At 40.0% G+C, this 15,429-nt stretch overlaps 3 protein-coding genes across 4 annotated transcripts; all 3 read left to right on the forward strand.

Moving 5' to 3' along the window:
- Nucleotides 1-310: 310 nt before the first annotated feature.
- Nucleotides 311-3,422, forward strand: LOC114793380 (uncharacterized). Of its 2 annotated transcripts, XM_028985084.1 has the most exons (7): nt 311-940; nt 1,039-1,207; nt 1,880-1,984; nt 2,085-2,201; nt 2,317-2,412; nt 2,498-2,890; nt 3,061-3,422. In XM_028985084.1, the coding sequence occupies exons 1-6, from the start codon at nt 800-802 to the stop codon at nt 2,884-2,886; spliced, it is 1,017 nt and encodes a 338-aa protein (XP_028840917.1). In that variant the 5' UTR covers nt 311-799; the 3' UTR covers nt 2,887-2,890; nt 3,061-3,422. The 2 variants fall into 2 exon arrangements, with proteins under 2 accessions (XP_028840917.1, XP_028840916.1); XM_028985083.1 differs by having other exon boundaries at nt 2,498-3,422.
- Nucleotides 3,423-4,588: 1,166 nt separating this feature from the next.
- On the forward strand, nt 4,589-7,786 carry LOC114793378 (uncharacterized). Its single transcript, XM_028985082.1, has 9 exons — nt 4,589-4,728; nt 4,951-5,126; nt 5,225-5,402; nt 5,606-5,710; nt 5,811-5,945; nt 6,062-6,181; nt 6,260-6,393; nt 6,545-6,594; nt 6,724-7,786. The coding sequence occupies exons 2-9, from the start codon at nt 4,986-4,988 to the stop codon at nt 7,166-7,168; spliced, it is 1,308 nt and encodes a 435-aa protein (XP_028840915.1). The 5' UTR covers nt 4,589-4,728; nt 4,951-4,985; the 3' UTR covers nt 7,169-7,786.
- Nucleotides 7,787-8,534: 748 nt separating this feature from the next.
- LOC114793377 (nuclear body protein SP140-like protein) lies at nt 8,535-15,191 on the forward strand. The gene is made up of 13 exons (XM_028985081.1): nt 8,535-8,693; nt 9,578-9,756; nt 9,955-10,120; nt 10,368-10,511; nt 11,131-11,298; nt 11,513-11,581; nt 11,683-11,816; nt 12,110-12,163; nt 12,775-12,893; nt 13,199-13,313; nt 13,448-13,522; nt 14,160-14,294; nt 14,394-15,191. The coding sequence occupies exons 1-13, from the start codon at nt 8,684-8,686 to the stop codon at nt 14,472-14,474; spliced, it is 1,449 nt and encodes a 482-aa protein (XP_028840914.1). The 5' UTR covers nt 8,535-8,683; the 3' UTR covers nt 14,475-15,191.
- Nucleotides 15,192-15,429: the final 238 nt, after the last annotated feature.

Here is a 15,429-nt window from a genome sequence, read left to right on the forward strand (position 1 = left end):
CACCTCCCCTCTGCTACGTTCCCTTCACTGGCTCCCAGTAGCTGCACGCATCAGGTTCAAAATACTGATGCTGGCCTACAAAGCCAAACATGGAGTAGCACCATCCTACCTCACAGCCCTTATTACACCTCGCACTGCACCCTGTTTACTCCGAGCCTCCAGTACTGCTCGCCTGGTCCCTCCATCTCTGTAGGTAAAAGGAAGACATTCATCTAGACTCTTCTCCATCTTGGCCCCTCGGTGGTGGAATGCCCTTCTCCAGAGCCACTTACAATCAGTAGTTACGGGGACAGTCCCCCCCTGGAGCAACTTAGGGTTAAGTGTCTTGCTCAGGGACACAATGGTGGTAAGTGGGGTTTGAACCTGGGTCTTCTGGTTCATAGACGAGTGTGTTACCCACTAGGCTACTACCACAGATTAGAACAAATGATCAAAATAACAATTAAACTGTCCTGCCAAATTAGGTCTGAACAAACCTGTTCTAACCAGGAACATAAAAGCTTGTATACTTATTATTTATTTGTAATAAATATATTCTGATGTAGTTTGAAAGTCTCTTATGATGTGAGGTGAAGGGATTAATTTTTCTGGGTTTGGGACAAAACCAGATTTGATTAGATGCCTTGAGGCGATCCGCCTATTTTACATAACATGTAAATAAACTCATGTAAAACTCATGTATGACTGTTCGTGTACTGATTGGTGATCTGACCTGCGTTTGTGCTGCGTCAAGTGTGCTGACTTGCTTCTTTCTCACTCTGTAGACTTTGGTGGCAACTGGACAAAATCAGTGAGCAACATGGACTTCAGTGATTTTACAATTGAAGACCTGTACCAATTTTTCCGTTCCAAGAAGACACAAATGTCGTGCATGGAAAAGCCAGAGATGTTCCTCAACCACCTCTGTGATCATGACCTGGTGGAGGAGAATTTCTGCAAGGTGAGATTGTGTTTCTGTAGAAAGTTGATAAAGTCCTAGATTACTTGATCCTTCTTTTCTCTCTCTCTCTTTCTCTATCCTTCTCTCCCTGGCTGCAGGAAGTGATACAGAGGAGGTCTAAGATGGAGAAGATGAAAGGAGTATACCAGATTTTGGATAACCTGAAGGGTCAACCCCAAAGTATTAAAACTTTCTGGGGTTGTGTCTTCAAAAAGCACATGCTGCAGCAATACCCTACTCTCCAAGAGCTGTACACTGAACTGAAGAGTAAAAAACATATTTGTTATTTAATTATTAATGCCAAAACCTTCAAGTAGAATTATCAAGTGATAATAAAGTAAAATGACCTAAATCTACAAAGAAAATAAAATCATCAAATGATGAGAGAATTTGTACAGGAAAGTGAACAGTAAAAATAATTAACACTTTATTTCAAGTTATGATTTCCTGTTTATGGTGTATGTACATGAGAGTTACAATTTTTTTTCAAAATCCTTTGATTTGTCTCCTAATTCTCAAAAATCATTTACATCAAATCTAGAATGGATTATATTTTGGATTAATAAACTCAAATTTTCCTGCCTTTCTCTAGCGTTGTAGCCAATCAGAATTTGTCACTGCCTGGTACAACCGAGAGCAGGTCCAGAGTTGAAGATCTTTGTTCAACATGGAAGCAGACTGGGAGGGGTTTTATTCTGCTCAGACCCTTGAGGTTTATTAGATATAATCTTTTTATTCACTACGTTGTAGTTTCTATACATAAGACAGACAATATGATGGTTACAAGTTAATCTAAATATTAACTAAAGAGGAAGGTCTTACGCTGCGTTTGAAAGTGCTCAGTGACTGAGCTGTTCTGACCTCAAGGGGAAGTTCATTCCACCACCGAGGAGCCAAGATAGAGAAGAGTCTAGATGAACGTCTTCCTTTTACCTTCAGAGCTGGAGGGACCAGATGAGCAGTACCAGCAGATGGACATCAGGAAGAATCAAATCTTGCCTGTGGGGAAACTCGGGGTGCTGACCAATGAGAAAATTGGTAGAGGTAGGGTCTTGTCATTGTTGGAGCATATCTATTCACTGTGGTATGTGCCTTGAGATGACACTTTGGTGCTATAGAACTCTATACATCTTTCAAAATTCAGGATTAGACATGGCAAGCTTAATCAAGTGGAATAATTACAATCAAACAGAGGAACTTCCAGGGCCTTCGTCTCAGGCCGTAAGTTCTCAGCAACAGAATGCACCGGAATCCTCATACAGTGAGTACAGGTTGTTACATGATTCTCTTATGATGGCTGAAAAATTATTTTGGACTTTTGGACTGTTCCAATTTGCACCTCATTTAAGGTTTTATGTTTATCATTATTTTTGCAGTGGTCCCTGTTGAAAAGGGGCAGCAGAAGGTTATCAGGAAACGTTTCACCTGTGGGAGAAAATATGGGATGTTGAACAAAGAGAAGCTTGCTAAAGGTAAGAGCTCATCAGTGTTGGAGGGAGTAGCTTTCTAAAAGGGAGGGATACGTCCATAAAATGTCTTTTTGTCAAATTATGGTAGGGAACACATGGTACCATCCAACTGAATTTGAAGAGTTTAGAGGCAAAGGAGACAGCAAGAACTGGAAAAGCCTGTCCTGCAGTTCTGATTGGTCAATGGGTCCAGAGTGTTCTTCTGCAGTGCCACCCCAACCAAATCCACAGTTCCCAGGTGCCCGCAGGGTGAACCCAGTGCCAGCAGCTTTTCCTGGATCACATGCTGGCCTTCCAAGGTTCTCAGCTGCCCTTACTGCTCAGCCACCAGCTCAGACCAGCACAAGTCATGGAGGAGAAAGACAATTTGCCAGAGTCTTGAGGGGCCAACTTTCCACCACAACATCTCATAGACCTGTGGATTGTTCTAGACCCGTGCCTAATGACAGGACAACCAACTTTAGACCTTTACAGTAAAAAAGTGGGTCTTTTGTTATTAGTTAATTGCACCTCTGTATCTGTCTGTTTATCTCTACTGCTTTTCATTATAACATTTTATCATGGGCTCTTTGGCTTAAATGGTTTTCCATGGGATAGTGTTTAGAATTTTTATTCTGGTAAAGTTTAAACCCTAAATAAGATATTCTTCAGTTGAAGGATATGAGAAATAAACTGGAGCATTGTGGAAGGAATTCAGTGAACAAGTGTTTGGAATGGATAAAGATCTCAACAGAAGTCAGGACAGAGAAGTATTTCAATGTCTTGCAAGGGGAGTCTTTGGAGTGTATTACAGGTGGGTCAATTGTGAGAATGAGTGTGGAAGGTTGGGAATGAATGTGTCAATATTTCTTCAGAAAAGTACAAACTCTTGCAGTTATTGAGGATGGAGCCGGCATCATTCCAAAATGTAGGAATCTAGGAAGTCTCTTGACATACATGGGTTTTAAATTGTAAATTGTGTAAATTGTAATTGTGTTCCTTCTTTCAGTACAACACACAATTATGGAATTGTTATGTGGATGTATAATTGCTCATGTATAAATGTATCCTGGATGTTTTCTCATGTGCTTTTTCGATTTTTCATGTTTAAGTGAAGAGTTACAACAGTGCAAACTGTTATATGTATGATTAATATGCAAGATTAACTAATTAATCATTTAGTTGAGTTTTCCTTAATGTCCTGTTCTCTGACCATCAATGAAGAAAATATTTTAAAATCTGCGGTAGTATTTGTGTTTGAATATTTTTAGAAGCGTTGTTTGATAGCTCCACGTCAGAAAAGAAGAACCAAAATGGAGAGGTAATTAGCGTATTTATAAAGATGAAGAGTCTGCACACATGAGGTCTGTAACATGCATAATGCATAATAACTGCTAATGCTCTTCAACACTTCGCTATAATATTTCAGTAAGTGTTGTAATGATTGTCACGCCCTCAGCCTGTCTGCTCTGTGTGTCGTCGTCTGCATCCTGTCTCAGGAACGTGTGCAACGCTTGGATTGGAAGACATAACAATTACATTTACGGCATTTATCAGACGCCCTTCTCAAGAGCGACTTACAATCAGTAGTTACAGGGACAGTCCCCCCTGGAGCAACTTCGAGTTAAGTGTCTTGCTCAGGGACACAATGGTAGTAAGTGGGATTTGAATCTGGGTCGTCTGGTCGATAGGCGAGTGTGTGTTTCCCACTAGGCTACTACCACAGATTGGAACAGTTACACCCGTTTCCTGAATCACACATGAAATGTGTGTGTGTGTTTACATGTAAATATATATAAAATGATAAAAAAAACTCTCCTGCCAAATTAAGTCCAAACAAACCTCTTCTAAACAAATATGGTTTGTTCTAAACATAAAAGCTTGTTTACTTGACTATTTTTTGTAATAAATATATTCTGATGCAGTTTGAAATTTTCCTTGTGATGTGAGGTGACGGGAGTAATTTTTCTGGGTTTGGGACGAGACCAGACTTGTTTAACAGTGTTGTGGCAGTAGGGTGAACCCGAAACGAAAGTCCACACCGACGTCATCTTTTAGTTTCAATCCGTTATTTTCTTGACTTTTAGAGAAGCTTCTTCATTTCTTTGTTAGGTCCCTTTTGTGTCAGTCCTACAAAGCCATACAGAAAAATATCCCGAACTACAAGAAAATATGTAAAAAGAAAAAAAAAAATCTAAAAATGAAACTAACCACACCCAGACTTTCGATTTTTGCACAACACTACAAGCTCATTTGCATTATTTTTTGCACCAGTCGGGACAACACGTCCCCAAAGCAACTACTGCACTTTTTCAGAGGAACGACTCTGTGAAAGGGAAGGTATGAATAAAAAATCTTTTTTTTTTATACGAATAAACTGCTGAATTTTTAGCTAACTTACTTTTGAAAAATTGTTTTAAGCGTTTAGATGCCTCCTATTTTACATAACATGTAAATAAACTCATGTAAAACTCATGTATGACTGTTCGTGTACTGATTGGTGATCTGACCTGCGTTTGTGCTGCGTGAAATGCGCCGACTTGCTTCTTTCTCACTCTGTAGACTTTGGTGGCAACTGGACAAAATCAGTGAGCAACATGGACTTCAGTGATTTTACAATTGAATACCTGTACCAATTTTTCCGTTCCAAGAAGACACAAATGTCGAGTATGGAAAAGCCAGAGATGTTCCTCAACCACCTCCGTGATCATGACCTGGTGGAGGAGAATTTCTGCAAGGTGAGATTGTGTTTCTGTAGAAAGTTGATAAAGTCCTAGATTACTTGATCCTTCTCTTCTCTCTCTCTCTTTCTCTATCCTTCTCTCCCTGGCTGCAGGAAGTGATACAGAGGAGGTCTAAGATGGAAAAGATGGAAGGAGTATACCAGATTTTGGATAACCTGAAGGGTCAACCCCAATGTATAAAGACTTTCTGGAGTTGTGTCTTCAAAAAGCACATGCTGCAGCAATACCCTACTCTCCAAGAGCTGTACACTGAACTGAAGAGTAAAAAATGTACGCTATCGGTTATTTAATCATTAATGCCAAAACCTTCAAGTAGAATTATCAAGTGATTATAAAGCAGACATGGAAGCAGACTAGGGGTGGTTCTGCTCAGACCCTTGGGGTTTATTAGATATCACATACAGTTTGTCTTTGATACTGATTTCTGTTCTGTTCCAGTTGGTACCTCACTCAAGGTTCTGTGTGTTTTGTAGTTCCCTTCATTAAAAAGGACCAGCAGATGGACATCAGGAAGCAGCAAATCTTGCCATCACCTGCGGGGAAACTCGGGGTGCTGACCAATGAGAAAATTGGTAGAGGTAGGGTCTTGTCATCGTTGGAGCATATTTATTCACTGTGGTATGTGCCTTGAGATGACACTTCGGTGCTATAGAACTCTATACATCTTTCAAAATTCAGGATTAGACATGGCAAGCTTAATCAAGTGGAATAATTACAATCAAACTGAGGAACATGAGAAGGGTGATGAACTTCCAGGGTCTTCGTCTCAGGCCATATGTTCTCAGCAACAGAATGCACCAGAATCCTCATACAGTGAGTACAGGTTGTTACATGATTCTCTTATGATGGCTGAAAAATCATTTTGGACTTTTGGACTGTCCCAATCTGCACATCACTTAAGGTTTTATGTTTATCATTATTTTTTGCAGTGGTCCCTGTTGAAAAGGGGCAGCAGAAGGTTATCAGGAAACGTTTCAAGGACCAAACAGAAATTCTTGTCACGTGTGGGACAAAACGCGGAATGTTGAACAAAGAGAAGCTTTCTAAAGGTAAGAGCTCATCAGTGGTGGAGGGAGTAGCTTTCTAAAAGAGAGGGATAAGTCCATAACATGTCTTTTTGTTTTTAGGGGAGATGTGCATTATGGTGGGGAACACATGGTACCATCCAACTGTATTTGAAGAGTTTGGAGGCAAAGGAAACAGCAAGAACTGGAAAAGCAGCATTCGCTACCGGGGTAAACCCCTGCTAGAACTGTTCAAGGTCTGTCCAAGGAACCACACCTGCTAGTTTTAAAGATCATCCATTAATGCCATTATTTAAATTAACATTAATTAAGGCCTTAAATCAATGTATAAGTTGTTAGAGGTTTATCACCAAGTTTGGTGCATTGTGACATACATTGTGTTTCTAGAAGCATCTTCTGATAGCTCCACGTCAGAAAAGAAGACCCAAAATAGAGAGGTAATTAAGAGTATTTATAAAGTTGATCTTTATCTTCAACCATTGTTCATTTAACATGCTATACTGTATTATAATTCATTTTTGCAATATGGCCTGTATGTCTGCAATGACATCTGCACTTATGACCAGGACCTCAAGTTCAGGCCAAAGTCTGCCGTCCTTCTCCAGCTCCAGTGAGGGACATGGCCCTTCAACAGGAGGATTCGTTAGATCAAGATCTTTATGTGTCAATTATCATATGTCAGTTGATGCCAGCCTGTCCTGCAGTTCTGATTGGTCAATGGGTCCAGAGGGTTCTTCTGCAGTGCCACCCCAACCAAATCCACAGTTCCCAGGTGCCCGCAGGGTGAACCCAGTGCCAGCAGCTTTTCCTGGATCACATGCTGGCCTTCCAAGGTTCTCAGCTGCCCTTACTACTCAGCCACCAGCTCAGACCAGCACAAGTCATGGAGGAGAAAGACGATTTGCCAGAGTCTTTAGGGGCCAACGTTCCACAACAACATCTCATAGACCTGTGGATTGTTCTAGACCCGTGCCTAATGACAGGACAACTAACTTTAGACCTTTACAGTAAAAAAGTGGGTCTTTTGTTATTAGTTAATTGCATCTCTGTATCTGTCTGTTTGTCTCTACTGCTTTTCATTTTAACATTTTATCATGGGCTCTTTGGTTTAAATGGTTTTTTTTTTCATTTTATCTACAGTTTAATTGTTTTTGCTGTTTCTGTTAAATGTTCATCGCTTTACCCATTTTCAGTAACATCTTATGTTCGTGGGTGCAGGATCTTATCCTGGATTATGGAGCACATTCACCCTGCTTTGTGGGGGCCAGGGCACAATTTGAACATAGTGATCAATTTGGTCCTTTAATTTGTTTGCAAATTTCATTCCTTTTCCCTGGTATTGTGCTGAACTTGTGACCTTTTACATGCAGCATCTTGATATAAACTGTTATCCTGTACAATGCATGATTGCCTTGCTTTTATTATTTTTTGTTGTTGTTTGAGCATATTTTTTGTAATATGTAATTCTGGGCATACAGGTTCCTTTTGATGGAAAAGGAAGTGCTTTTGGAATGTAAATGCTTTTTTGCTTTTCTTACTTAAGAGGTTGCCCAGTTCTGCCTTTGTGACCAAGCTTACTCCTTCTTGACATTCTCTGCAGTCTCAGTAAATAAAGGATTACGGGATAAAGCATCTGGCTTAATTCTGTGTTGATGGAGGGCGTGCCATGTACTCTTTAGTGACAGTGACGGTGACACGATGTCTGACCAGTTTATTCAGTATACTGTACAGTGATTTCTCCACCCTAAATTTTACACTAATTAATTTGACACTAATTACACACTTGCAGACTGTCACACTCCGACTGGAACATCTACATTTTTCAACTTTTATCAACCTTAGAAGTCGCTTTACTAATACTTTGTTAAATACTGTCCCTTAGATAACTTTTCTGTAACCTTCCTACTGAAAAGCTTTCACGCAAATTTAAATATGCTCACATATCCAACTAAACATGTTCTCGTACAAATTTATTAAACAGACATGCACACACACTACACTGAAAAACACACACACGAGTGAGATGTTCTTACATAAACTACTGAAAAAGTCCTTTTATGTGTACTGAAACCTTGCTCACACACTCAATGGTAAAAAGGTGCTTACATACACAATCAAAACGTCATCTGTACTGCTTTTCTGTACTGTCTGTACAAGCTCTTACTGTTTTTATGAGAATATTTCAGCTGTTTGTGTGAGACAGTTTCAGTGGGGAATGTGCATGCATTTCACTTGCATGCGTGGGACGATTTCACTTAAACGGAAAGCTGTTTTTCAGTCATTGTACAAACACTAAAAGGTACTTTTGTCTGTTGAAGTATGAAGCATTTCCATTCCCTCCTGAAGTATGATTCTGCGGTTTTAGCGACGTGCAGACATGAGTTCTGTTTCATTTTCACGTCATTCCGAGCTCTTCCGCGTTAAAACCCCCTGGGAAGCTGAACCTGGCCACGCCGGATCAAATATCTCCTTATTAAATAAACGTCTAAATCCCGCGCCGTCCTGTTTTGGAGAAGGGGTTTGAGGATGGAGAATGGTAAGATGAACTTTTATTCCCTTCTTTCAGTCGAGTGAAACGACATCAAATTCGGGAGACGTTTTGGGGTCTCAGGGGTGGAGACGTTTTGCTTGCGGTTGGTTTATTTTACACCTAAAAAATGATATACGCAGCTCTCTAATATTAATATTATTTCAACCTGTAGATCCATTTCAGATTAATATATCTCCTTCTCACAATTATGGGTCAAAAAGAACCAGCAAGTCAAAAGTGACAGTGGCAAAGAAAAAGTAAGAAACCTCGAGAGCAACCGGGCTCAGCAAGAGGAACAAATTGTCCTCTTCTCAGCACTGGATTGTATCTACAATAGTCCTCTTACCAGGACAAATGACCTCACTTTACATTTACATTTACATTTATAGCATTTATCGGACGCCCTTGTCCAGAGCGACTTACAATAAGTAGTTACAGGGACAGCCCCCCCCATAATCAGAAGGTTGCAGGTACTAATCTCGATCTGCCAAGGTCCTGAGGTGCCACTGAGCAAAGCACGGTCCCCACACACTGCTCCCCGGGCGCCTGTCATGGCTGCCCACCGCTCACCAAGGGTGATGGTTAAAAGCAGAGGACACATTTCGTTGTGTCACCGTGTGCTGTGCTGCAGTGTTTCACAATGACAATCGCTTCACTTTCACTTCACTAGAAACATTTGGTTTGTGGATATCTAAAATGGGAAGATTTTCATAGGAAGATGTCTTTAATGAAACGTCCCAGTGAGAATGACATTGTGGATACCTGAAATCACAATTGAAGAGTGTAATTATGAATATATGAATTGTTAATTTAGATGGATTTCTGCAATTCACCATTCAGTGGACACAATGACTGGTGGTCACCTCAACTCTTTCTGTCTAATGCTGCAGAATCACACTTCAGTCGTGCGGAGGTCAGTGACCCGGCGAACCTGCTCGACTTTGTGACAGATTCAGAGCTGCTTCGCTTTTTTCGTCGCAAGAAGACGGAAATGTCGTGTATCGAACATCCGCAAATGTTCCTCAACCAGCTCCGTGACCATGACCTGGTACCAGAGGACCTGTACAAGGTGAAGTGATCATGCTCTACATTTTTACAGGCTGCAATGCACAAATTGTGTTGAGCCTCTACTGCAGCTAGTTGCTCAATATGGTTACCAAAAAATCTATAAAGATATTTTAAATGAATTCAAATGAATTTTACTTTAATTGTGATTTTTTATTATTATTGTCTGTCAGTACTGCATTTATGGTCTCTCTTGCTTCAGAGCTGTAAGCAGTCTAAGAAGATTCAGAAGAATTGTGTTTATGAGATTTTGGATCGCCTGGAACAACAGCCTGAAGTGATGAAGCCTTTCTGGAGGTGCATCTTCCAGAACCACATGCTGCAGCTGTACCCTGCTCTTCAAGCCTTGCGCGGTAGTCTCAGTGATGGTGAGTTAGTCCGGTATATGTAGGTTCTGTACACTCTCTCATATGGACACTGCAGTGCACAAATACACTGATCAACCATAATAGTGTGACCACTGAACATGTCCACCTCCAAAAGTGCCTATAATGGTTACACGAGAACTGGACCATAGAGCAGTGGGGGCCAGGTTCATGCACAATTATTCATATCTGTTTTTATTAATTAACAACCAAATACACGATGACCAAATATCCATGTTTTTATGCTTAGAACTCAGACTAAGATATGAAGACAGTGGACAGACAACGACTGGGTATGAAATGGAGACATTTATACCCACTGATGCAGATGAGCATAAGAATCCTGGCACACAAGATGTCTGCACAGGTGGAAGGCCAGCTCTAACATTCCCTGGTACTGGAACTTCACAACGTTGCATTTGCATTCGCATTTGAGCTAAAATGCTTTTAATCTCTTTTTGACATTAATGATTATAATAATTAGTTACATTGTTGGATCATGTTGGCATAGTGGATAGTGGCCGCAAAACTCCAAGGTTATGAGTTTGAGTCCCGGCTATGGCCTCATGTTTACATGCTTTTTTTGCATGCTTTCGGTGCAGTGGTGGCCCAGCAGTTTAATTAAGCGTCCCCGTAATCAGGAGGTTGCTGGTTCCAATTCAGATCTGCCAAGGTGCCACTGAAGTGCCACTGAGCAAAGTGGCAATGACAATCACTTTACTTTTACTTGCCTGTGTTTTCATGCTTTCCCTGTGTTGGCACACTTTCTCTTCCGGGTTCTCCGGTTAATTGGTGACTCTACACACTTGTGTGAATAAATGGTGTGTTCTGTTTGTGTGTGTGTGTGTGTGTGTGTGTGCGCATGTCCTGTGATGTCCTGACAGCAACTCGTATATGGAATTAGCGGTAGTGGTTAGTAAGTGGGTGGGAGTAATTTTGATCGGCAGCATAGTTGAAGACCTTACTGTGTCAATACTGCATTGGATTTAAAAGGTGTTGCTTATATTGTTTAGGGTCATCTATGTTCTATCAGACACCACCAGTTTCAAATGATGAGAGGAATACAACACATGAGCAGCCTGAAGAAACGATTGCTAAAAAGAGGAAAAAGAATGAGGAAAAGGAGGATGAACAGCCAGGGCCTTCTTTTCTGGCCAGATCAACCCAGGAGGCCACACAATGTGAGTAGCACATTGCAACATTGCATATTTGCATGTGTGCATATATATATATATATATATATATATATATATGTGTGTGTGTGTGTGTGTGTGTGTGTGTGTGTGTGTGTGTGTGTGTGTGTGTGTGCCGCTTAATTAATTAATTAATTGATTAATTTATTAATTATATATGCATGATTTCTAATCTCTATTCATTTCTATTACTGTCCAATAGATCCTGTAGGGCTTCCTGTCACATGTGGAGATAAAGAGGGGCTGCTCAACAGAGAAAAGCTACAAACAGGTGGGAGCTCATCATTCTTGGAGCTCAAAAAAAGTGCTCAAAAAAAAAGGAGGGGGGGGGCTTACTACTAACCAACAGCCAAGTATCTCTGTCTATTTTTAGGGGAAAGTGTATTATGTCCCAGGGTCGCTGGTTCACTCCAACTGAATTTGAGGAATTTGGAGGCAAGAGTAAATGCAAGAACTGGAAAACCAGCATTCGCCAGAATGGCACAGTCCTGCAGGATCTTTTAAAGGTCTGTTCACACAACTTTTACATTTAAATGTGCTAGGTTGGTTAATTCATTGGTTGGTTCACAGCTTCAACCAATCAAACATATTTGAGTATTTATTTTGCACATAATATACTAATTGAAAATATAGTTAAGAGATCTTTAATTAATAAGAATATTTCTTTTACATATCAAACAGTGAATTCATCCATTCTCAGGTCAAACCAGTCTCTCTTTCAAGTGTTGATAGAGAATGTTGTGTGAGACTTTTAGCAAATTCTGAAAGCAGTTTCATTATTATAACACTTTTTCTTCAGAACGGCGATCTGAAAGCTCAACGTCTCAAAAAAAGGACATCTACAACTGGACAGGTGAATTTATTAGATTAGTTCTTGCTTTGTACAAGAAATCTTTTCATTACTTTTGCACTGTTCTGTATCCCTATGTAATAGATAATTGTGCTTTATTATGTGTAAATTTGCTACATCACATGCTCATTATAAGGAATTCCATTTAAATTGAGATAGAGCTGTGTTTTCCATGCAGTCTCTTTACCCAAAAGCCTTTGCCATATCATATTGACCTTGGCTTTTTAACAGTAATTAAAAACTCATTCTAAAATAACATTTAGACCACAAATGACAATGCAATCATTTCATATTGATAATTTGATAAAGCAAACCCTGCCTTCACTGTATTTTCACAAAAAAATATAGTTACAGAGTATTTCCATGAATGCACTTTAAGGTCTAATTTTCCTCAGGGTCTGGTTGAGTTCACTAGTCAGTGGGAACAGTTGAGTGATACAAGCAGACCAAGAGTGCCGTTATTGTATGCAGTGGCGTATGCCAATGTATGCCAACAGTCAGTTCATGATGTAGCTGGTCAGACCCTACCTTGAAGTGGGATTATTTGTTTATAGTAAGTTTATTTGTTCCTCTCAAATTTCTGATCTTGGGAGTTTTTTCTTCCTACTGCATAGCTCCAGACAGACAGCAATAAGCAGTGCTTTATCTGTAAAGCTTGCGGGAACCTGGTGTGCTGTGATCAGTGTAAAAAGTATTTCCACCAGGACTGTCACCTTCCCCCACCTACCATGAAGTAAGTAGAAGGAGGTAAAGCCTTACATCTGACACACATAGAATACTGACTATATTATTAAGCATCAATGTCCACAAGCAGTAGCCAATATCACAGTGTAATTTGCATTATAATAATGGATTTAGCCAGCCTTTCACTGTTACACCTTACACTGATGACCTTACACTAGTGAACAAGCCCCATTTAGCACATAGTTTTGCACATAGCTACAGTTTTGAAAATATTGCCCTCAATGTCCTTTTTAACTGGCTGCTGTTTTACTGCCATTGTTACCTTTTTAACCCTTGGTTTGTGTTTTCGCACAGGGACACCAAATGGTTGTGTACCTTCTGTGTGCTGGAGAAGACCCGGGCTTGGCGTTATAATAATAAAATTACTGAACAGCAGGCTCTGGACAGTCACATCTCACAGTACATGCTTGTAAGGACATCAGCTAATAGCTTCCAGGCAATCCCAAGAGCTACATTTACTCTTAAAAGACATCCCTGTTACTAACTTGAGATTAAGTGGTCTGTTTAATAATTGTATGTTCCCATGTGTGTGCTGTGTAACAGCAATGCCATGCTCTCCTGCTGAAACTGCTCAGCGCCGATAAGCAAGGCATGTTCACGTCTGAACCCAAGCACAATGTGAGTGTTACAGTGTTGTACTGCATGCTGCATGTTAAGTGCATCAGCTTTTAAAAGCATGGATGCTGTGGCTTCCATTCAATTAAATGGGAGGTAAAAGGCCTATGCCATAGTCTCAGAGTCTGTGCAGTAGAAGTGAGAGTCCATGCTAGATATAAATCCTGCAGCTGGTCTGTTCTGACTTCTTTCAGTTTTGGTTCAACACACTCACACACACACACACACACACTTAGCAGACACCGTAAATGGGAAGACAGTTTAAGATTTAAAAAGTTTTTTAGATATGAAAATTTTACATATGAAATGTAGGGTGGTAGTAGCATAGTGGAACATTCACCTATGAACCAGAAGTTCCAGGTTCAAATCCCAATACTACCTTTGTGTCCCTGAGCAAGACACTTAACCCTGTCTCCAGGGGGACTGTCCCTGTAACTACTGATTGTAAGTCGCTCTGTATAAGGGTGTCTGATAAATGATATAAATGTAAATGAATTGCTTTCTGTAAGGTCTTGAGATTTTTTGTCTTATACATTGTCCATCTTATTAAGCATTTTGAATTGATTGATCGGATCATCTCTGTGATCATGCATGGGTGATCATGTGATAATGAATTATTTTTTGTCCTTTTGAACCGCAGGCTAAATGTTACTCTGAGTTAGTTCAAAGACCAATGTGGCTGAAGCGAGTAAAACGGAAATCACATGATTATAAGTTCGTACGGGAGTTTGTCTCAGACGTACGCCTCATCTTTAAGAATGCTGCCCTACACAAGGTAAAAAATCAACTCACAGACCAAAAAATACTAGCAATTATTATTGTTACTCTTGATACTTTTTCATTTGAAATGTGCAATATTTGTTTTCCTTGACAGAATACGGAATTTACAAATATGGGTGTTGAACTCGGAAATATGTTCGAGGATGAGTTCCGTCGCTCCTTTAACATCCAGTAGCTTTTCACTTCACACGTTTCAATGGACAGATGGATGAACCCTCAGCTGCTCCGGGGGACTGTCCCTGTCACTACTGATTGCAAGTCACCTTGATAAAAGTGTCAGCTAAATGATCACAGTGTTACTTGTTTGGCTAATTCTGTTAATCTGTAAACTCAGGGGTGGCCTAGCGGTTAAGGAAGCAGCCCCGTAATCGGAAGGTTGCCGCCAAGGGTGACATTGTTTACATTTACATTTACATTTAAGGCATTTGGCCTTATCAACGTGCCATTGATGACAATGACAATCACTTTCATTGTCTTCAGTTTCCTCTTTTTACCTTTATAAACGAGTTCAGTTTAAGCCTGTGCCAACCCATGAATCTTATCTTGGTGATTTTGTTTTTTCTTGGGTCCTGTCCCAATTCTTGATTTGTGTACTCTTGTAAAAATGGCTTGCCCTTGAACCGGTGTTCATCCATTTTTAAAAACATGATCTCATTGATAGAATTTATTTCATACCTCCCTACTGACTTGCGGTGTTTTGCAGGGCTGCTTTGGGCACCTACTGTTTCTAATGTTTGCCGTGTTTTATAAAATGCACATCCTTGGGATGAATAAAAAGATGTGTGTGTATGCATGCATGTATATATACTGCCTATAAATTGTATTAACATCCCTTGGGATTTTTCATGTTTTGTAGACCCACAACCTGGAATTAAAATGGATTGTTTGAGAATTTGCGTTTCATTACAAGCAAATGCCTACAAGTTTGAATAAGTATTTTTTAAGCAAATAACAAATAGGACAAAATAACCGACAACATCAGCATTCATAACTGTGTAACTTGCCCGGTCTGTGAGTTTTCTGAGCAGCCTTCTCTTGGCAGGTTTGTTGTGGTACCATGATCTTTGCATTTGAAGGATTCAATTGGTGGATTTTATGGTGCTCCTGATTAAACCTTTAATCAGAAGGTT

The sequence above is a fragment of the Denticeps clupeoides genome, chromosome 7, assembly GCF_900700375.1.
Source record: "Denticeps clupeoides chromosome 7, fDenClu1.1, whole genome shotgun sequence".
Classification (NCBI taxonomy): domain Eukaryota; kingdom Metazoa; phylum Chordata; class Actinopteri; order Clupeiformes; family Denticipitidae; genus Denticeps; species Denticeps clupeoides.